This window comes from Alexandromys fortis, unplaced genomic scaffold (genome assembly GCF_014885135.2).
Source record: "Alexandromys fortis isolate MF-2015 unplaced genomic scaffold, M_Fortis_MF-2015_v1.1 scaffold_28, whole genome shotgun sequence".
Lineage (NCBI taxonomy): Eukaryota > Metazoa > Chordata > Mammalia > Rodentia > Cricetidae > Alexandromys > Alexandromys fortis.
Window position 1 is genome coordinate 12,045,850 of NW_026067901.1, and position 23,460 is coordinate 12,069,309.

General features: G+C 52.2%; 1 protein-coding gene across 4 annotated transcripts in view; it reads left to right on the top strand.

Moving 5' to 3' along the window:
• The first annotated feature begins 9,022 nt into the window (after positions 1–9,022).
• The window catches only part of Celsr1 (cadherin EGF LAG seven-pass G-type receptor 1), a 133,354-nt gene continuing 118,916 nt past the window's right edge, over positions 9,023–23,460 (top strand). For 2 of the 4 annotated variants that reach the window (XM_050128809.1, XM_050128817.1), the window contains exon 1: positions 9,027–12,906. In XM_050128809.1, coding sequence (XP_049984766.1) covers positions 9,318–12,906 — 3,589 coding nt within the window. In that variant the 5' untranslated portion in view covers positions 9,027–9,317. Of the gene's footprint in view, positions 12,907–23,460 lie in introns of all 4 variants that reach the window. The other 2 variants (XM_050128833.1, XM_050128826.1) reach the window with 2 other exon arrangements.

Sequence of the window (23,460 nt, forward strand, 5' to 3'; positions counted from 1 at the left end):
TCTGCCTCTCAAGAAGCTGGGATCGTAGACCTGTGCCACCAGGCATGCTTGTACATGTGTGTTTGTGTTTGTGTCAGGGCAGTGCCTGAGTAGTCTAGAAGTGGGCATGGGATCCCCTGGAGCTGGATTTATAGGCAGGTATGAGCCACTGGAACTGAACTTGGCTCTTCTTGGAGGAGCAGCCATCACTCTACTGCTAAGCCATCTCTGCAGCCCACATTGTATGCTTTTTAAACCACTGTAATTACAGGGGATACAGCTCAGTCAGTGGAGTGTTGCTTAGCATGCATGGTTATGTCTCCAGTATAAATCAAGTATGGCAGGAAATGGGTATAAGCCCAGGAATTTTTAAAAGCAGGGGGACCAAAAGTCCAAGTTTATCTTCAGCTGTAGAGTGAGAGTACTACTAGCCTGGTTTACACGAGACCTTAACACACACACACACACACACACACACACACACACACACACACTATAATTCAGATGTGGCTCTCAACTCTGTACTTCCCTCATCCTCTACAGAGGTTCTACAGAACCACTGAGAAAATTATTCTTGCCCAGATCAGCTATATCCCATAAGTTTCACAAGTTGAACCAAAGAAATTAACAGAAAGGGGCCCTCATATGCATGTACACAGTCACATCTTCCCTCCAGAAGCAAGTAGATAAAGTTGGATTTTCTTTGTACCACCAGATCCCAAATAACGAAGTAAATCGATTCTTCCAGGAACAGACATATCTCACTGTCATGAAAAGCCTTATGCTTTAAAACATCTTAAATACTATATTCTGTAGATCTCTGAAGTGTTTGAAGACCACCTATCTATCTAAAACACATGAGGCTAAATAAAGCTTATTTCTGTCTATGTCTAAACCCTTACTACATGTTTGATTGTTATCTTAATTATCCTAAACAGTTTGTGATAGTAGCTTTCAAGGACTAGAACTTTACATTGCAATTTTAAATGAGTTGCCTAGGTACAATGCCTTGCAATATATTGTAACAAAAATAGCCTTAAATTTGTATCAGTATACAAAACTCCATGGGGGGGGGGGAAGGGGGCTGGAGACATGGCTCAGAGGTTAAGAGCACTGACTGCTCTTCCAGAGGTCCTGAGTTCAATTCCCAGTAACCACATGGTGGCTCACAGCCATCTGTAATGAGATCTGGTGCCCTCTTCTGGCCTGCAGCAGACATGCAGACAGAATACTGTATACATAATTAATAAATCTAAAGAAAGATTCAAGTACCAAAATAACATTTAAAACAAAACAAAAAACCTCCATGCCAATGTAAAATATTTGAAACTAGTAGTTACTTTTTAGTATAAAAGTAGATTCAATAATCTACTCTTCTATCTTATCATTCCTATCTCTCTCTTTTTTTCTTTTCAGAAAGAGGTTCCTAAATCTAACTTCCTTTGCTTAGTTTCCTCCCTGACCATGATGAATAACAACTTGTAACCAACCCCCCTAAACAATGACAAACCTCCACAACTCACTGAATGACTAAAAATCACCCACCCCACTCTCTCGGGAATGTGGGCATCATGTTCTTAAAATTACTTTCTGTTGTCTGGGGGTGATGACATCTTTAGAGGACCCTGAGAAAATTGGGACAATGGTCAAGTCCTGGGAGACCTTGTGGTATCATTTTTGCCCAGTCTCTGTGTGATAGGAGAGTGCAGAGCTTATCTGAAGTCATGGCAGGAGTAGTCTGTGAGACTGGACCATCTTAGTTAGCAGCTTTGTGGTTGTCCTGGGTGCAGATTTATGAGGAAACTGCAAAAGAAGCATTCTGAGAGGCTGGATCACCTGGGCTACTTGTCTTGTCTTCATTGACATCTGGTCTTTAGGTTCTGAAAACATACACTTTTAAAGATAATATAAATATCTGCATTAACACAAGTATGGGATGTGTGGTGTGCACAAATCTACTAAAGATGATTCTCTGCTCTATATTTGAGTAGATGATAAATGGCATCTGTCAACTTTATAACTCCGTTTGGATTGCATAACCAAACTGTAATATAAATCTCTATGCATGCCATATGAAAGGATGACATTTGATAATAAATCATAAGAACTCTGTATCCAACAAGGTTTCTCATGTCTCATCCAGCCTCAGAGCTGCCCCCATGTAGAGGGATCAACATATACATCACCTACCTTGTAGTTTTTCTTGGTTTCTTCCTTCATGCCTGCAGTCAAGATTTTCTGGAGGTTTCCCCAGTTAAATTTGATTTTTATTAATTTTGAAGAAATCCATAGCGTTTTGTTTCCCATGGAAACAAGGCATAGCCTCTTCCCCCAACACAACACATTTTCTGACTTCCATTCTGAAGTTAAGACATTCTTAAAATATATAGGATGATTTAATTTAGTAGGTTTTTCCCACAATCCAATGTCTCTCAGTAGTTGTTGGTTTTAGTTCACGAGCATTTAAAAATTTAAAATTAATAAAGCACTATATAGGATCCAGACATCCTATTTTATAATATTTCTCATCCGTACATGACTCATTCTTTTTATATTGCTTTAGTCTCTTTATTATTTTTAAACTATTTATTGTTTTTCTGTGGCTGTCTTTACACATATTCTTTGCTTTCTTCAGCACCTAAGCATATACTATACCTGTTCAAAGGTCTTCTTGATTTAGATCTGACTTTTTGCATAGCTCTCAGCCTGTGTGAGCCAAGCCTTAAAGGGCCAGGCTACCCTCTATGCAGCTCTGCTTAGTGTCTGGTGCTGGCAGCTGGCTCCACCCATCTTGGATTCCATCAGTCTACCCGCCCCAGTTCTGGATTGCAACTACTGTTGTTCTGTGAGAGCCTAGCCTCACATTCCCAGGCTCTGGGAAGTTGCTGGGCTGAACTGTGGGAGGCATTTCTACCTAGTTTCCCCAAGAGTATCTAATCAACTGCTCACAGTCACTACACTTAGATATTTGGTGATGGACACCAAAAGTATTTGAATTTTATTTGGACCACCAGCTCCCAAATAATGACTTTGAGACTTATTGTTAGCTATGGAAGTTTGTCCTTAGTTTAGGCTTGTTCCCAACTAGCTCTTATAGCTTAAATTAACCCTTTTATATTAATCTACATTCTTCCAAGTGGTTCATTAACTCTGCTCAGTACCGTGTGTCCCACTTCCTCTATGTCTAGTGGGTGAATTTCCCCCTCTTCTCCCCAGAGTTCCTAGCTCTGTCCGGAAGTCCCACCTATCCTCTCCTAACTAATTATTGGCCACTCAAATTTTTGTTAAACCAATCAGAAGGTGCCTTGGCAGAGATATATCTTCATGGTGTACAAAAAGATTATTCTACAACAAGTAGACCATCAGACAATCCAGGCAGGAGACCCTTGGGGCCACTCTACCTCCTATGCATCAGTGGGTAGGGGGCTTAAGTGAATTGTCACCTGACACCTGCAGGGCTTCTGCAGAGACAAGGCTTCCCCCACTGCAGCCCCAGTGTGTGCTAGTCACAAGGTCAGAGGGACAGGAAAGGGCTATAACATTCGACTCAGTTACCCAGACACTGATTGCTCTGTTCCCATCCAAGATGGTGAGGGACCCTTGATGTTTCTTTCACGTCCTCACTTCAACTCCACAAACAAGGCCATTGAGTCATCCTCAAAGTCCCGCCTAATTGTGACCATTTTTATGTTCGCCACACCTCCTAAGTCCATCCACAAGTACCAAGGACAGTTGATAGTGTGGGGCAGGAGGAAGTAAAGCCAAGGCAGCTAACTCGCCTCGGACCCCACCAGCCTGCCTTGGGTCAGCGCTGGCATTCCTCTGTGTGCTCATCAGGGACCAAGGAAAGTCCCCAAGGAAAGTCCCTGATAGAGCTGTAGCGATAAAGTCAAAATGGGAAAATAAAGAAGAAAGTCAAAGATTTTTATGTGCAACTTTGCACAGAGAACACTATCTCGTTCTCTTTTTGCCACACCCAGAAGGAAGGGAGGATCAGATGTGTAACCCTAGCACTTCAAAACCTGAGGCAGAAGGATTGTGAATTTGAAGCTAGCATGGAAGGAAGAACAGAAACAAGAAAGAATAGGAAGGGAGGGAGGGAGGGAGGGAGGGAGGGAGGGAGGGAGGGAGGGAGAAGGGGGACAGAAAGAGGGGGAAAGAAAAGAGGGAAGGAACAAGGAAGCAAAAAGAAAGGGAAAGAAGATGAATTACTCCAGTTAACAATTAATTAATTAATCAATTAATTAGAGTAGAATCAATGCCCCAGTCCACGGATGACTGCTAATTGGACTGTGGAACACCCACACCCACACCACAGAGACTAAGCCTTCAGGGAAGGACTTAAGAACCAGCGGAGCACTGAGGGACAAAGGCCTGGCACACAGGCAAGCATTACTTCCTATAAAGCCTCTGGAATAGACGGATCCAGACAGGAGGCGGACCAGCAGGTCTGAGGGTGGAGGGGGACTAGGGGGTGGCAGATTGGACCTGATTCGAGGTTGCCTGAGGGTGATGAAAATGTTGTGGAACTGGTGGTAAAAGTAGCTCAAGCTGGTGAATAAGATCACACCCACCCCGTCGTAAACTTCAAGAAAGGCCAAGTTCTGACCGCGTAAGGTCTTTCTTTTTTAAAAATGTTTAGATAGAATCACCATGTAAGTGGTAGCTGGAGACTTCACCTCACCCATCGTAGCTCCCAGGCCACAGCAAGTCTTAAACCTATCTTCACCCAACCGGGAAGGGACGCTGTCAAGCAAGACGGTGTCGTCTCTCCATGTCAACCTCCTGAGTGTGTATTTGATGGGGGGGGGCAGGAAATAATATCAGCTGTAACACTAATGACAGAAACACAGGGACATTCGGTCCCGTGACATAAGCAGGGTGGATGATGCTCTGGTTGTCCTGTGGTTTCCAGTCCAGCCCAGGTGACTCTCTTTGTGGTTTCTCTCTGCTGCAGCTGCTGACCCTTCCAGGTTCTCTGGCACATTCGCCGCCCCCCCCCCTCCCCGCTAGCGACCAGCTCACACCCATTGCAGTCGACTCGGAACCTCAATTTGCCACCGTCCACAGTTGAGCTGGACATCCTTGGGCAGCAGGCCTTGAGGGGCTCAGGAATCCCCGGAGCAGAGATTGCCTGTCCAGGGGATGCTTCAGGTGCAGGTCTGCACCCCTTGGAGTGCACACTTCATCCAGAGTGTGGTTCTCAGTGCAGCAACCTGGAGCCCAGAGGCTATTGTCCTTGCCGTCTCCATGTACCCAGGTAGGCGGGCGCTTGTAAGGAATTGGAGATTACGCCTTGGAATATTCTGAGGTGTAGAGACATCGCTCCGCCACTAGGGGTCAGTGCAGTCTGGAGATCGGTCCTATGCAGGGTATACACTACCCATGAGAACTGGGGACCTAAGGAGGCGAATGCAAGCAAGGGAAGGTGGATGCCATAGCGGTAAGGAACACATTCTTTCCTTCCCACCCAGGGGACAAGGAGGTTCTGGACAAGGAGGTTCTGGCCCTGTAATCGCCCCATTTACAGTGGGGAGACTGCATTTCTGCCCAGCTTTGAGACCCTGGATCCTTTCAGGTCTTTTTTTGGAGCCTGGGCTTCCCTAAAAGTTATACAGGTGGATCAAGGCTGGCTTCTCAGGGGACACCCGAGGGATCCAGTCCCATCTGCCCTATGCAGGGGCCCAGGGGAGCCACATCTGTGCTGAGGGAGAAATCGTGGTGCTAGTGTTCGGGCTGGTCCTGGTGCCTTGTTGCTAGCAGAAAAACATTGTTTCTTTTTTGTCATGAGTTTTCCCGGTCTCTCAGAGAAGCCAAACCAGAAGACATGGGTGATTAGGATCGCAATCCCGTCGTTCTCCTGACTCTGTTAGCATCCTAATTAATTCAGGGCTCAGTTTTTGTTGCATGTTTCAACTTTCATGATTTTCCATGACTCGAACCCCACCAAACACGAGAGTGCCAGTGTCTGGTGGATGAGTGGACCAGCTCTGTTTTCCAGAAGCCTTTTTTTCTAAATTCCAAAAGCAGAGGACAGGATGGTTTCATGGGGGCTCCTTGCTGTTCAAAAGCTGGCTCAGGAAGGCACCCTGTAAAGAAGAACTGAGTCCCAGCGTTCATGTGGGTCTCAATTCAGGCCCCCCACAGAAAGCACTTTGAACAATCTAGAAATTGATAGCTTCTGCTTACTGTTTTATTGTTTCTATTTTTAAAAACATCCGAGTTCCTGTGAAATACCTTGGCATGCCTGCAAAAGAGAAACATCAGTCATGGCCCACTGTTCCCCTGAGGACGGTGGCAGCAATCCAACACACATCTATCATCATGAACAGATGGCTTCATGTAGTCATCGCCAGGGGTCAGCTCAAGAATGACATGGGCCACTCCCAGGCTTCTCTTTAACCTCATGTGACCCCCAATACAAGGAGGCCCCGAGAGTCAGGGGTGAATGGGTTCCTGGGCCTCGGAGACCAAGGGATTGTAATGTAAGGGAGAGCTCCTTGCTTAAAACTACCTTGCAGATGAATGACATTTGAGCAAGATGGTGACCTGCTAGAAATCCAGGCTAGGGGACATCCTCCAGGCAGTGCTGGATGAGGCCACTTCCCACCCTGTTGCACATCCGACTACAAAGCTCCAGGTGCAAGCCTTCTTTTCATTGAGTACCTGGTGGACTGGATCACATCTGAGCACAGACTCAGTGGGAAATGGGTGAAAACTGAAAGCCATGGCTCCTCTCTCTCCTTGACCATGGACACATGACAAAGCGTGTGCTCTAGCGTGGCACTATACACCCAGGCCCTGATAGATGACATTGGGTGTCACAAAAGTCTGCATATTATTATTATTATTATTTTATTACTATTATTATTATTATTATTATTGTATTAGTGCTGGGAGTAGAAGCCAGAGCCTGGAGCTTGCTAGGCAAACACTCTACCTCCGCCACTGAACCACACCCCATTTCTGTCTGTTGGATGTTACTGGGCCACCCTGCAACTCTGTCACAAGCCACAGCCTGTCTTTTTATCCCTTTCCTCTAAGGCTGTGGCCCTGAGTGTGCATAAGGGATGGGTGTGCGGCATGTGCACTTAGTGGCGCCATGGAACGAACGCTGCCAGGACCTGCAGGTTCAGAAAGGGGCCCCTTCGGCCCCCACCGGGTGGAATGGGGGCTTGCTCCTGACCTGTCTCTGAACAGAAAACTTGCCTATGGGCCTCTGCTGATGGCCTGTCCATCAGATTTGCCTTTGTGGTCTGGCCTGGTCGCTGGGACCAGGAAATGTTCACTTGCAGCTTGCAGGTGTCTGATTCCAGGAAAAGCACCCACACCCAACTTACTCGCTGTATTTGAATTCTGTTTATTTAAACCCAACCCACCCTATTTAAAGCCCTATTGCAACATGTATTGTGGGGGGTGGGAGAATGGGGAGTTCTGGGGGGGGTCTCGGTAGGTTCTCCAGCTTTCTCCCTCCTGCCTCAGGGAGCTCTTCTTCCTGAGGCTCCAAAACCTTGATTTTCCTACCAGTGAAACTCAAGTGCCCATCCAAGAGTAGTGTGGGGTAGAGTGGTCCTATCCCTGTCCCTACTCTCTTCCCACACATCTCTAGATCAGGGCTCCCAAGCTTTGCAAGGGTCCAAAACAACTCTATTTTTTTGAGGTCAGTATTATGTCCTCAGTTGTTGTCAGAGGGAAGAAAGAACCATTTTCAGTAACTGGGGAAAACCGGAGGCACATCTATGACACACGCGCTATAAATGCTGAGGGGAGATCCCTCGACTCCTTTCTAAAACCACCCTGTCCTCTGTTGCCATCTTGCTGGGCTCTGACTGCACAGAAACCCCAACTCTGATGGTGACCAAGCAGCCTTCAGAGCCCTTCAACTCTTTCAGGAGAAATCTTTCAAAGGTTAGACGCCTACCCCAGTGCGTCCATGACTGGGGCTGCGGGCTTGGACCCCATTCAAAGGGGTGGGGTAAACATTGCAAAGCTCCGCCTCTCCCTTCCCAGTTAGGAGACACCTTCTTCAAGGTGTGCTCCTTCGGAGTCTGGGAGACCGGGCATTTTCTTGCATAGCTAAAGCCACGCCCCACTTCAGCTCTGCTGGTTCTCAGGCCCCTTCCTCTTTTTCTTCCCAAGCCCTTGCCCCCTGTAATGGTTGCTTGCCCCTTGATGGGCGGTAACTAGTGGTTTGGTGACAGGTGGCGCCCTCCACCAATGTTTAGGCCCCACAGCACGCGCTGGGGAACAAGGTCCCTCCCCACTGTCACCTCCAAACCAGGTTCTTTTTCCTTCCATTTGAAAGTTAAACTTTAAATAAAATGGGACCCGAATCCGGTTAGTTTCCCATTAGATTTCAAAACCTAAGGAATGTTTGCGCTGGAGTCAAATATTTTAGCCACCCCGTGTCTAGAGTCTAACAGTTTCCAGTCCCCTGCTACTGCGGAGACTACCGAAGTTCTCTGGCCCCTCTGTGAGTCCTGCAACCCTGGGGTCTATCCCTAATGACGCCAGGGGCGGCTAACACGAAGATCAGTCCTGCCAGGTGCGGCGAGCGGCTTTGGACCGCACCCGGCCCCGGGAGGAACTGTGCCAGTGCCTCAGTGGCAGCCGCGGCCGGGGACCCTAAGGCAGTAAGTAGTGGAGCACTCGTCTCCCAGGGCCCCGCCTCCCGCGGAGGCAGGGTGGGGAGGCCGCAGGGGAGGGGGCTGAACCCCAGCCCTCGCCCGGGCCGCGCCCCTACGTCTCCATGGAGATCATCCGGGCGCGCACCTCCCGGCTGGCTCCCTCTCCCCCCCCCCTCCAGTCCCCCCACCCGGCCCAGGGCTGAACAATGAGAGACTGGGAGGGGGCGGGGCGGGGCCGGGGGCGGGGAGAGCGCGGGCAGCGGGGGCGCAGGCGAAACACACCGCCCAGTCAGCAATCCACCTCCTGGGTCCGCAGGCCGTGCGGTGATCGCAACCCCCGCCCCGCCCCGGGCCCGCCCAACTTCCCACGCCCGCCCAGCGGAGTCGGTGCTGGGGCCACCTGGAGCCGCCTGGAGCCAGCACTGCTGCAGGTTGATGCGCGGCGCCCTCCCGGGACGCGCGGAGGAGCCATCTTGAAACCAACTTGGCAAACTTTCGCAAAGTGCTCTCGAAGTGGAAGCTGCGCGGGAGGCCGGGCGCGCGGCCCCCGGTGTCCGTGCCAGGGCCCCCGGGGAGGCAGAGCGCCGGCCGCCCCGAGGGCCCGGCGCCGGGCGCGCGGGAGCCGCCCCCCGGCTGTGCCGGGTGGATGCGGAGGTGCGCCGGGTGCATGGATTGTGCTCCGGCGCCCGGCTCGGGCTGCGGCTCCGGGCCATGGCGCCGTCACCGCAGCGCGTGCTGCCCGCGCTGGTATTGCTGGCCGCCGCCGCCCTGCCTGCTCTGGGGCTTGGAGCAGCCGCCTGGGAACAGCGGGTGCCCGGCGGGGCCCGCGCCTTCGCTCTCGGACCGGGCTGGATCTACAGGTTGGACACCGCGCGCACGTCTCGGGAGCTGCTGGACGTGAGCCGCGAGGGATTGGTGGCGGGGCGGCGGCGTGGGCCAAGCGCAGGGACCAGGGATTGTGCGCGCTTGACGGGGAGGCTGCTGCCGCTGCAGGTCCGGTTGGTCACCCACGACTCCCCAACGGCCCCGAGCCTGGTACTGAGGGCGCGCACCTATGGTGCCCGCTGTGGGGTCCGGCTGCGGCGCCGCTCGGTCCGCGGTGCGGAGCTGCGCTCTCGATCTCTCCGCTCAATGCCTGGGCTCGGTGATGCGCTCTGCTTCCCATTCCCAGGTGGCGGCGCAGCCTCGCTGTCTTCGGTGCTCGAGGCCATCACTACCTTCCCCTCCTGCAGCTGCCCGCCGCTCGCCGGGACCCGCTGCAGGCGCACAACTATCTGTCTGCCGCCGGGAGGCTCAGCGGGCCTGCGCCTGGTGTGCGCCCTGGGACGCGCGGCTGGCGCCGTCTGGGTAGAACTGGTAATAGAGGCAACCCCCGGGACTCCCTCAGTGTCGCCCTCGGTGTCGCCGTCGTTGCCTAGCCTGTCCCAGCTCCGGCCGAAGGCAGTGCGACGGTCTAGACGGGGCGCGGGAAGCAGTACGAGCCCGCAGTTTCCGCTGCCCAGTTACCAGGTGTCAGTGCCTGAGAACGAGCCCGCGGGCACTGCGGTCATAGAACTGCGCGCGCACGACCCAGACGAAGGGGAAGCCGGACGTCTTAGTTACCAGATGGAGGCGCTGTTCGATGAGCGCTCCAATGGTTACTTCCTCATTGACGTGGCCACGGGCGCAGTGACCACGGCCCGCCCTCTGGACCGCGAGACCAAGGACACTCATGTACTCAAAGTTAGTGCTGTGGACCATGGCTCCCCGCGGCGCTCAGCTGCCACCTACCTCACCGTAACTGTCAGTGACACTAATGACCACAGCCCAGTTTTTGAGCAGTCTGAGTATCGAGAACGAATTCGAGAGAACCTCGAGGTGGGCTATGAGGTGCTGACCATCCGTGCCACCGACGGAGATGCGCCTTCCAATGCCAATATGCGCTACCGTCTGCTGGAGGGCGCAGGTGGTGTCTTTGAGATAGACGCACGATCAGGTGTGGTGCGCACCCGGGCTGTGGTGGACCGGGAGGAAGCCGCTGAGTACCAGCTGCTGGTGGAGGCCAATGACCAGGGTCGAAATCCAGGCCCCCTCAGTGCCTCAGCCACCGTCCACATAGTGGTCGAAGACGAGAATGACAACTACCCCCAGTTCAGTGAGAAGCGCTACGTGGTTCAAGTCCCAGAAGATGTAGCTGTCAACACCGCTGTGCTTCGGGTTCAGGCCACTGACAGGGACCAGGGGCAAAATGCAGCCATACACTACAGCATCGTCAGTGGCAACCTGAAGGGCCAGTTCTACCTGCATTCGCTTAGTGGGAGCCTGGATGTCATCAATCCCCTGGACTTTGAGGCCATTCGGGAGTATACCCTGCGGATCAAGGCGCAGGATGGGGGTCGGCCTCCTCTCATTAATTCCTCAGGGCTGGTCTCAGTGCAAGTGTTAGATGTGAACGACAACGCACCCATCTTTGTGAGCAGCCCTTTCCAGGCAGCTGTGCTGGAGAATGTGCCCCTGGGGCACTCCGTGCTGCACATCCAAGCGGTGGATGCAGATGCCGGGGAGAATGCCAGGCTGCAGTACCGCCTGGTGGACACAGTTTCGCCTAGTTTGGGGGGCAGCAGTGTCGACCCTGAGAACCCTGCCTCTGCTCCAGACTTCCCCTTCCAGATCCATAACAGCTCTGGCTGGATTACTGTCTGTGCAGAGTTGGACCGTGAGGCTATAGAACACTATAGTTTCGGTGTGGAGGCTGTGGACCACGGCTCACCACCCATGAGCTCCTCTGCCAGCGTGTCTATCACCGTGTTGGATGTAAACGATAATGACCCGATGTTCACACAGCCTGTGTACGAGCTGCGACTGAACGAGGATGCAGCCGTGGGGAGCAGTGTGCTGACGCTTCGAGCCCGAGACCGTGACGCCAACAGTGTAATCACCTACCAGCTGACAGGCGGCAACACCCGGAACCGCTTTGCACTCAGCAGCCAGAGCGGTGGTGGCCTCATCACCTTGGCCCTGCCCCTGGACTACAAGCAGGAACGGCAGTATGTGCTGGCTGTGACTGCGTCGGATGGCACGCGGTCACACACTGCACAGGTCTTCATCAACGTCACTGATGCTAATACCCACAGGCCGGTTTTCCAGAGCTCCCACTACACGGTCAGCGTTAGTGAAGACCGGCCCGTGGGCACCTCCATTGCCACCATCAGTGCCACAGATGAGGATACAGGTGAGAATGCCCGCATCACTTATGTGTTAGAGGACCCAGTACCACAGTTCCGCATTGACCCGGACACCGGCACCATCTATACCATGACAGAGCTTGACTATGAGGATCAGGCTGCCTACACGCTGGCCATCACGGCTCAGGACAATGGCATTCCTCAGAAATCAGACACCACCTCTCTGGAGATCCTTATCCTCGATGCAAATGACAATGTGCCCAGGTTCCTGCGGGATTTTTACCAGGGTTCTGTTTTCGAGGATGCGCCCCCATCTACCAGTGTACTCCAGGTCTCTGCTACCGACAGGGACTCAGGCCCTAATGGCCGCCTCCTTTACACTTTCCAGGGTGGGGATGATGGCGATGGAGACTTCTACATTGAGCCCACATCTGGTGTGATCCGTACCCAGCGCCGGCTGGACAGAGAGAACGTGGCCGTGTACAACCTTCGCGCCCTAGCTGTAGATCGGGGCAACCCTAGTCCCCTTAGTGCGTCCGTGGAGGTCCAGGTGACTGTCTTGGACATTAACGACAACCCCCCAGTGTTTGAGAAGGACGAGCTGGAGCTGCTTGTGGAGGAGAACAGCCCCGTGGGTTCAGTGGTGGCGAGAATAAGAGCCAGTGACCCAGACGAGGGCCCAAACGCCCAGATTATGTATCAGATCGTGGAGGGCAACGTGCCTGAGGTCTTCCAGCTGGATCTACTGAGCGGTGACCTCCGTGCCCTGGTCGAGCTGGATTTTGAGGTCCGGAGGGACTATATGCTGGTGGTGCAGGCCACTTCTGCTCCTCTAGTGAGCCGGGCTACCGTGCACATCCGTCTCCTGGACCAGAATGACAATCCCCCAGAGCTGCCTGACTTCCAGATCCTTTTCAACAACTATGTCACCAATAAATCCAACAGCTTCCCCAGTGGTGTGATTGGCCGCATCCCAGCCCATGACCCTGACCTATCGGACAGCCTCAACTACACCTTCCTGCAGGGCAATGAGCTGAGCCTGCTGCTGCTGGATCCCACCACGGGAGAGCTGCAGCTCAGCAGGGACCTGGACAACAACCGGCCACTGGAGGCGCTTATGGAGGTGTCTGTGTCAGGTGAGTGGCCCGTGGGGAGGAGCTGCTGCTCCCTTGGGCCTCCTAGAGAGCCTCGGGGACCCGCCAATGGCCGCCAGGGCATGCCTAGACACATTTGGGCAGGGCCTGGGCAACCATCCTGGCATTTGCTGCTATGATTGGTTGCACGCTGGGGGTGTGCTCCCCACCCAAGCCCATGGAGGGGGAGGCCCCTCATTGCTTCCCTCAGCAGTTTTGTGGGGAGCAGGCCTGGGCTGTTTTAAGCTCAAGTGCAAGGGCTTTTCTGTGCTTCTCCCAAACCGTGCTGTTAAAACCTGGCCTCGGGGTTATCCAAGTTGTCTGGCTTGTCCAGTGATGCTCCTTAGTAAGCCTGCTGCATGCATGGCTGTCTGGAAGGATCAAAGGTCACTCCCTGCTCCATGTGCCAATTAGTTCCCGGGTGGGACCGTTGGAAATTGCTGGATGGTCCCTGAGTCACCCTGTAATATGGCTGGTGTTCCCTTGGTCTAGCTTTTCTGTCTCCTCTAGATAATAACAATCGGCTCATGTGTGCTGCCTCTGGGGTGACTCTTTGAAAAGCACAGCCCCGTTTGATCTTGGCTCCTGCCCCTGGACTTGGGCTTATAATTTGGGAGTTTGCTCATAGGCTGTTCAACTTAGTGTGGGAACCAGTGAGGCTGCTTCGGGGCTGTGGGGGATGAGCAGAGGAGAGGAAAAGTCAGCTCAGCCCTCACAGACTTGGCAGCAAACCTGCTGTGTAACAGGGCCTGGGGTGCTCAGAGACCCGGGAGGAGAGAGGGTTGAGCAGAGCCTAAGGGACAATTTAAGGGCGCCAGTGGCTCTGGGAGGGGTCCAGGTTGCTTGGGGTTCACAGGTGTGGATTTGATCAGCTGGTTCAGGGAACTGACCAATATACCAGGAAGGATGGATGGTTCAGGTGTGTGGACACCTGAGTCTGTATTTCACGTGGGCAGTAAGTTATGGGATGTGGTATCTCCATGGGAACAGGGAAGCCCTGAAGGTCAGTTTTCTATTTGTCTCATCTCAGTGTTGGCTGATATTCTTACGTTCCAGGGGGCGGGGGTGACTAGCCTCCCTTCCAGTGGTCTCTTCACACCATCTGGGACATCGGGGCTTGGTTTTGAAGCGGTGTGGTGACCCAACATGGCTTTGACCACATCTATCTGTTTGGGAGAAAGCATAGAGACCACTAGGGAATGTTCTCATAGGTTACTAACCAGTGGTGGTTCAGCAGGGCCCTGCTGCGTGGTGATCATCACTGATTCTTTCCTGAGCTTGCGTTCTCCTGTGAACCTGGGGCCTCGGGGTGCCCCTTCACATCGTGTGTGATGATTACTTCTGGCTCCCAGCAGCCTTCTAAAGTCTCAGACCTCTGACAACTGGAGGTTTACACACACGGATACTGAGGTTCAGAGGTGTGAAGCCCCAACCAGCCGGGCAGGGCCTCCGGGATCAGCATGAGGCCACTTCATCTTCCCCACTCCCTTTTCTCTGCGGCGGAAGGGTTTAAGGACGGAGCTGCTAAGCCGACTCTTCCGCTGTCATTGGGTGCTCTGCTGGGAAATGAATTCTGCCTTGCTGTCGCTCTTAGACCATTTGCTTCATCCTTCAAAGAAGAGACTCACTGTGACCGCAAGGCCTGCAGGTCTCAACAACAGGCCTATGAAGAGACCTAACCAAGCCTTGGTTCCCGGAGGCCACTCTTACATTTTATGAAGGAACAGTGTGGGAAAGCTGTTGATTCAGGCTCACTCAGCACTGTTTTCAGTGCCCAGTAATTGGCTCCAACAGGATTTACAGCCATGCCCTAAAGCCTTTGAAGCTCTTACTGCCCTGGAGAGCTAGGTGTGAAGCTGGCAGTGGCCGGGTCTTGTGGGAGCCCTTCCTGGAAGGGCTGTGAGCCCTCAGCCAGGAGAGGGGAGACCCATGGCTTGAGGAGGAGCATCTGGGGGCAGGACAGGATGTGCAGAGGAAGAGGTAGTTCCCAGCCTGGCCCTGGGTCCTGCATGATCTTTTTTGACTGGAAAAAAGATTGTTGATGGTTCTGTGGCACTTCTCAAAAACAAAACAGTTTTTTTTTAATTTATTATGTGTATAATATTGTGTTTGTGTGTATGTCTGCAGGCCAGAAGAGGGCACCAGACCTCATTACAGATGGTTGTGAGCCACCATGTGGTTGCCGGGAATTGAACTCAGGACCTTTGGAAGAGCAGGCAATGCTCTTAACCACTGAGCCCCCAACAAAACAGTTTTTAAAAAAATGTTGGAATATGTATGTGATAATTCAAACAGCTGGAATTTTTGCAGGCTGGTCTTTCTAGATGTTTATTTTCTGTGTGGGGTGTTTGGATGCCATTTCCTATTCTGTGATGGGGGACTTTTTCTTATGGACACTGGGGAAACCAATGTTGGCCTTTCTCTGACAACTAGCCGAGAAGCTCGAGTGCTGAGGACTGTCCCCTGATTGGTCTTTTAGTGATGCTGACATCCCGTTCCATTAGTTAGTTAGTTGGTGTGTGACTGTGTATGGGTGTAGTGTGCCATGGTGGAGAGCAGAGGACAACTCCAGGAAGCTGGTTCTCTTCCTCCACCACGTGAGTCCCGGGAATTGAACTCTGGTTGTCAGGCTTGGTGGCAAACACCTTTACCTGATGAGCCCTTTTCATAGACCCCAATGCTGACATCTTTTAATACTCCTGGAACGCGTAGGTGCCTGTAGGTTCAGGGACTCCTGCTTGCCTTGGAGAGCGCGGCTATTGGCAGGAAGGCACAGTTCCTGCCACTACTATTAACGTGTGTCACAAACGTAGCATTTGTGGGGTAAAAAAATGAATGGCTGACGAGTCATTCAGACGTGTCAGAAAACCTCAGAACTCGGTCAGCCTCTCTGTTTGCCCTAGTGGGGAGCGCATGGTGCCCAGGCTTGACCGGCTCTCGAGAGTGTTTGCCCAGTTAAACACAAGATATCGCGGTGACTTTTCAGTAGGAGATTACAAACAAGGAAGTGAGCAGATGGCTGTACCAGGCATAGTCTGGACGCACCGTGCTGCGTTTCCCCTAAAACTCAACAGTTAGCAAAGAATCAGAGTAATATTATCGCCCTTAAACCATTCCTGTAGCAGAGCTGGCCTCTCCTGCTGACACAAATCACCAGGAAGAGCTGGCACTTTAGGCAGCCAGCTAACTTTTTGAATATCTGATAACGTGGAGTATTTCTTTCTTTGTTTGATTGTTTGGGAGCAGGTTTCTCTATTTAGTCTGGACTGTCCTGGAACTTACTCTGTAGACCAGGCTGGCCTTGAACTCACAGAGATCCACCTGCCTCTGCCTCCCAAGTGCGGAGGTTGAAGGTGTGCAACACCACGCCCAGCTAGTATTTACTACTGAATACCTACTATGTATAAGATCTTGTTGAGTCTATGTAGTCTTAGACCTTCTAGAGTTGGATGGAGATAGACAGGCACAGAGCTAAGCTCAAGGAGGACCCGAGGAACAGTGGAGGAGAGGAACTGTCCAGTGTGGACTAGGCGGCAGGTGCCTGGCAGGGACACCTGGAGGGTCAAGACCACAAGGCCCCATCAGTTTTGTCAAGGGCATTTGGAGCTACAGCTGTGTCATGTCCCACCTGCTGCGGCTGGAGGTGTGAAGGAGACTAGAGGAGTTTCAGGAGGCCGAGGGTGTGCCTGCGGAGTGTGATTGGCAGGGCAGGGATGTGCCAGGCTAGGACATCAGATGCCAGACAATGAGGCCGACAATGGCAGTTGGCTGCTCTATGTTGGGAACTCTCCGCAGGCCTGTCAGGGCATATTCAATTCTCAAGCTGCTGCTTCATGATGCAGGTTCTTCTGTCATCGTCCCGTCCCAGAAATAAGCCAGGGCAAGGCGCACAGGGCGCTTAGCCTGTGGCAGCAGTAGGGGATAAATGTGTGTAGTCAGGATAGGGCCCAGGCCTCCCTCTGGGAACCACAGCCTGAGCAGATTGGTAGCGGAGTCGGACCAGGAAGGGACACACAGAGAAGAATGGAGGGAGGGGTGACCCATGGCGCATGGGATCAGGGAGCTGAGGTTATGGAATACGAAGGTGAGCCCAGTGCTGGGTCGTTGTGGTCCCCCCATAAGAGCTGATGAATAGGTGACGCCATTGCTGGGAGTAAGGTATAGAAAGGGTTAAGTCTTGACTGGGGTGGGGGTGGGGAGACACAGTGCCAAAGTGAGGTCAAGAAAGGATGACAGCATGCACAAGCAGCCATGCAAATGTTTACCTGTTGGGGGTCCTGGCAGCACCTTTCAGGGGTGTTGGGAGTTGGGGTGCCTGTCACTGCTGGACAGTAGAGTTGTGTCTCTTTGGGTCATTGCATGAGGAGGAGGGGCCTGGGATGTGGCCCACCCACCAGCTACAGGGTACCTGAGTACATCTGGACCCTTACCTGAGCACCAGGTGTAGTGGCAGGCAGATGGAACTCAGTGGAGTAACCTTACAGCCCTTGCCCAGCACTTGGAGAAGGAAGATACTGATGATATGTCTTCCAAGTGGGTCATGCTCCTGGTGACACCACAACTCATCCATGACCTGCTGTCACCATTGCAAAGACCACTTGGCTTTGGGCTGATGCAGTTCTATCAGAATCCTGCTGGGGAAGTGGATGGGTGGAAGATGGGAGCCCCTGGCAGCAATGCATGTGCTTGGGGCGTGGTGTGTGGCCCTGTGCCATGGGCCTCTGCCCCTGCCAGCACTGGGACTCCAACAGGTAGATCTTATCATGTGAGGCAGAGCATGTGGAAAATACTCATAAGTTTGGCATGACTCTTTCAGCTCATAGCCTTGGGGGAAATAGTTTACTAAGTTTGGTTTCTTTTTTTTTTCATCCTGTAACTTGAACACAAGTTTACATTAATGTTCAGAATTAAATTCTTGGTGTAGTGTGGGGAGGGGTGCAGTAAAAAGGCCTTGGCTTCCAGCTGTCTCCCAACATGGCGACCTGTGCTTGAAAGGTAAGAAGAGGCCACCCGATGAAACATGGAGGGCTGGGTCCTTCACTGCAGGGATCTAAGAGACCAACTGCTAAGCTAACCTCTGTGGCTTTCTGGAATGAGCTAGCATGCCAGTTCAGAGATCTGCAGCCTCCACATGGGCGACTGAAGGCAAGGGCACCCCAAAGACATCTTCAGTTTATCTTTGTGCCCAGGGGGACTTGGCCAAGAAGGACAGGGCTAGGTATCCCCCTCTCCCAACCCTCGGGAAACTGTGGTTGAAATCTCACACATATATCTCATGTAATAACCTGGGGACACCTTGATCCATTTACCTTTTGGGATGTGACATTCCAAAGGTGCCAAAGCTCAAACCAGCCCCTTGTCACTGTAGCTGCCGTAGGGTCTGATCTCTTGAAAACCAGGTCCTTGAACATACACACACACACACCACCACCACCACCACCACCACCAGGGTCCACTTTAGATAGGGTCCACTTCAGCCATTCCAACACAATTTTAATTCCTTCCAGTGGCAACGTGGGGGGCATCCTGCAGAACACAGAGGGTGTCTGAGAGATAGGATCATTTGGGGGCTTGAATGGTCCCCAGTACCTCAGGTTCCCTGTATTAGGGAAAGGAATCATGCTGAGTGAACTCCTTGGACTGGCCAGTTGACATCACGTGTCAGATATGTACAGTAGGGGACATGTCATACCCAGAGCTGTTGGAATAGGTCTGTTGTCTTTGGGGGCATTGTGCCTGCATTTTCCCGGGGTGCTGCTCATGAAAGTGAACTCTAGATGAGCAGGAGACCCATGGATGCCTGTGGCTTTTCCATCAGCATGGCAGCTCCCTATTTTCCGGATATGGCTATGGCCTTGCGTCCCCAGCTTGTTATACAGATAGCAAATGTCAGAGAAGAGATGGAAGCATGGCTCTCCCAGGCCATACCAGCCTTTTCTCTGTCCCTGCATTGGGCTTTCCTGGCTTCCTGTCAGCCATGGGGGTGCTCTCTTGGGGTATTTGGATGTTGCCAGTCCCCACCAAACAAAGGAAGCTATGCCTGGTTTGGGGATTTGTCTTTGCAGAGGTCCAGACGAGGACAGCTCCCTGTGGTGGGAATGCTGCCTTTCGTATACCCCACCCTTTTGATCTCCAGTGTCCACCAGATCATTTTACCTCCAGCCTGGATTCTGGAGCCAATGCGGGGGAAGGGGTGGTGCTGATGATGGAGAGGGACAGGTAGCATCTGTCATCTCCACCAGACCTGGGAACAGGAGCCACTAGCCATGGGGAGGTGGGTAGAGTTTAGGAGGTGGCTCAGAGATTGGTGTGGGACTGCCAGCCCTTTGGGCCTTTGAGTCTGCTTTGCCCCTGGGTCATGTAGCACGTGGAGATCAGGGTGTATCTTCCTAAGGTGGCTAGATCTCTGTACCTCAGTTTCCTCCGTAGATCAGGACCAACAGGCACCATCTGCAGAGGGATAATGAGGGCTGCTAGAGGCGCTGCCTAAGATGTGATGGCATCAGGGACTGTGGGTACCATACTGACTAGACTGGGTGGGAGGGGCTAAGGTGCCTCTTCCTCTGATAAGCTGGTGAGCAGTCTGTGGGGACAGCTCTCCCTTGCTGCTCCGCTCTCCCGTCTTTCCGCCTGTCTGTTCTCTCTGCTTCCAGTATGTCAGGACATCAGCCAGCAGAGACCTCGGGCAGCCAGAATGTCCCTTAAGCAGAGGTAGTGGCCACAGGGCTAGCGAAGTCTGCTTGGTCGGCACAGTTTTGCAGAAGGGTTGGTTCTGGGACCTTTATGCACCTGTGTTAATTTGAATTGAAGAGTGTAGCCCAGCTGAGGGCAGCCTTGGGATGGCTTTGTGTAGCTGTTTGCCATCAGCGGTCAAAATGCACGAGTAAGACCCTGTGTCTCAGTCCTTGGCCTCACACTGCTTGCCAGCTCTCCCTTCACTGAGCTGACATGTAGTATGTGTGCACGTGTGCGTGTGTCGTCTGTTTCACTGTATGTCATTTTTTTTGTCCCTTAGTGTGTGGTGGATGCCAGTCTATCAATACTGGACTATAACATCTCCTTCTGCTCTCAGGTATGGCTCCAGGTACTGACTGACTGAGCCTAGTAGCTGCCTCTGCCTTCTCCACTCTGCACCCCTTTGGCTTGGTCTTGTCCTGGGCACAGTGCCAGGTTCTCCCCCCACCCACACTTATGGGAACTTTCCATACCCTTTGTATTCTCCCCCCATCCCTAAGGCTTCTTCATGGTCATGTGGTCACTGCCTGTCTTTCGTAGAGGGGGTGGTCTTGGAAGGATCCCAACGGGCGAGGCCACAGAGCTGGGTAGCATGCATGGATGTAGCCCCATGATATGACAGAGCTGAGGGGCTAACACTAGAGAAGGGAGTCTTAGGGAGCTTTTTCTCTGTGGGCTCTTGTGTGAGGGACAGTCATAGGAAGCTGGGGACGTCTGGGTGAAGGCACCAGGTATGGGGTGCAAGTTTCTTGGTGTAGGGCGGCATTTAGGCCTGGAAAGTTCCTTTTGAGGTTTGAAGAAGCAGCTCAGGCTTAGCTGTACCACTTACCTCTAAGGCTGTCCCGCCTCCCGATTGTGAGCCCCTCCTTTTTATATTTGCTTATTTATTTATTTGGGGGGGTACATGTGCGTGCCGTGGCATGTGCAGGTCAGTCAGAGGGTAACCTGTGGGAGTCAGTTCTCTCCTACCATGTGGGTTCCTGGAATTAGACTCAGATTAGATCATCAGATTTGGTGGCAAGTGCCTTTACCTACTGATCTGCCCCCTCTTCTCATCTTCCTCCTCCCTCTACTTATTTACCTTTCTTTCCTTCCCCTAAGCCTCCCTCTCTCTCCCTCCCTTCCTCCTTCCCTCCCTCCTTTCCTTGCTTTGTCCAGGCTGGTCCAGAAGTGACTATATAGTCCATGCTTGTACAGTCTGCCTGTACCGTACCGCCTGTCTACCACGTGACAGTTCGCAAGTCGGGCAAGGGACTGGAGATTGAAACACACACACACACACACACACACACACACACACACACACACACACACACACACAGAGAGAGAGAGAGAGAGAGAGAGAGAGAGAGAGAGAGAGAGAGAGAGAGAGAGAGAGAACAAGAATGCACCCTTTATTGTGTTCCAGGACAGCTTATACAGGGTTCTTCCTTGATTAATGACCCCTAGCTCTCGGGATTTTTCAGCTGCAAGCCCATCAGAAACCACTCCCCTGCCATCAGGAACTCATGAGGATCTCGTGCCCAGAGCAGCTGCAAGCGCAGGAAAGCAAATTGTTTACTCCGGCAGGCAAGGGGTCACAGAAAATTCAGGGTCTGAGGGTCTGCAGTTCCTCAACACATGCTGGCCTCAAACTCCAAGCCATCCTTCTGCCTCAGCGGCACAAATGCTGGATTAGAGGTGGGAACTATTATACCCAGCTTATCTTCCTTTTTTTTTAGAAGTCTTTCCTCTGCCAGTTCCGTGTTTTTTGATTTAAAAACAGTTTCAGGATATGGTTCGTATCTAATCTAAATGACGCTTGCTTAAGGTAAGCTAACAGCCGCTGGCTCAAATAAACCACGAGCGGTGTTAGCATTAGGAGATAAGAGTGCTCTTGTAGAGCAGTGGCCAAGAGTGGTGATCTGGTGGTGGCCCACAGTTCCTCGGAGGGAGACTGCTGCACCAGGCACACTCTGGCCGCCACACCTCTGTGAAGCCCTGAGTGTGGGCTCGGAAGCCAGAGCTGCAGGCTCCTTGAGAAAGCGTCTCCTGCTGGGAGGAGATGTAGGTGGGCCTTCTGGAGAGGCCTCTGGGCGGTGCCCTTCTCTCTGCCCCCTGCTGATAGATACCTCTAGGTCTCTTAGGGGATGCTGCTTCTCCTCTCCCTTCCTACCTTTCTCTAGGGTTAGAGTTGGCAGAGCAGAAGTGTGCGGGTGGCTGTCTTTTTAGTCCTGTATACTGGCAGGTGCAGAGACCATATTTCATTTAAAACCGTTAATATGGGCTAGAGATGCTCAGTGGTTAGGAGTGCTTCCTGCTCTTCCAGAGGAGCCGGGTTCAGTTCCTGCCCTCCTCATTGGCTAGTTCACAGTGCTGAGAACTCCAGCTCCCAGGGTATCTGATGCCTTGGACCTCCAAGAACACCTATACATACCCCTCCCCCACAGATACACAGATAATTAAAAATCATATAAACAAATCTTAAAAACTGCCGCGAAGCACCTGCAAACTGTTAGGTGGTAAGGGATTAGTGTGCAGAGTGTGTAGAGAACACCAGCTCAACAAGAACGTAACTTGGTTTTAAGAAAGGATGGAAATTGTATTAGACATTTTTCTCACGGGTACCGATAGCCAGAGACCGCCCTGGGCAGCTCTTTGCTGTGGCCAGTTCTCCCCACCTTGAGACCACGTCCTGTGCTCCAAACCCCTGGGAATGCGTTCTAATTAGTATTTAAAATATTTAGCTGATTGGCTCCGTGTTCCTGGAACATGAAGACTAAGAGGGTTTCTTGGGACAGACAGAGAGGGACCTGTAAGCTTAATGCTTGAGCCCTCCACCCTTGTCCTCCCCTGTCACACAACATGAGTCCCCATTGATAGACAGGACATAACCCAGGGAGTGACGGTGCTCAGTGTTCTGAGGGAATATTGTGTCTCTGGGTGTCCTTTAGGGCGGGAACGATGCTGGTCACATGGTAGAGATCATGGCAGTAGCCAGGAGCACTTGGGACAGACAAAAGTGTGCCCTCCCTCTGTGTCCTGAAGCCACGTAAAAATGGCGGGAGGCAGCTCTCTCCTGAGCGTGGAAAATTCTAATGTGTAAGCAAAAGCCCCTCCACTCGTCAGAGAACAGAGAATGGAAAATATGAAGGTTTATTGTTCTGAGAAATTTCCTGTCTCTCTGGCATGTGCTCATCGGAGGTCAGGGGGGCATGCATGTGTACAGGGCAGGAAATCCAGGGAGGAGAGTATGGCACACTGCATACACTCCCCAGTGTGACCGCATGTGCCTGGGAAGGTGAGGCCAGGAGCCAGGCCATGGCAGGCAGTGACCAGTTCTGCCTTTTGGAAATGACTGTGTGCTAAAGGAAAAATGACCAGTGCTGGATGGAGTTGTGGGGCACAACAAGCTAAGGTGGCCTCTTAGACAGGAAGCTGGTGGCTTTAGGGTTGGTATATATAACCATCAGGAGTCTCGGTTTTGTCTGGTCTGGGAGATTCTTTTTCCCTTCCTGTTTTTTTTTTTTTTTTTTTTTTGCTTATGAGCCTGGTCTCTTTTGAGCCACAAGCACGTAGTCTAGTGTGAGAATCAGGCTAAACTTTTCCATGGCCAGGTTGTATCAGGCAGAGTCCTTTCTGTCCTCTGCAGCCAGGGAACTGAGACACCAAGGCTGGGAAGGATATCCCTGGGTGGGAACTGCCTTGGCCAGCTGCCAGGTCAGTCTGGGATCTGTGGATGGCATGGTGAGGGCAAAGGAACTGATGCCTGGAGTACCCAGGAGGCAAGTGTTGCGCTATGTGTTTTTGCCCAGTGGCGTATTGTTTGGGTTAGCATAGTCT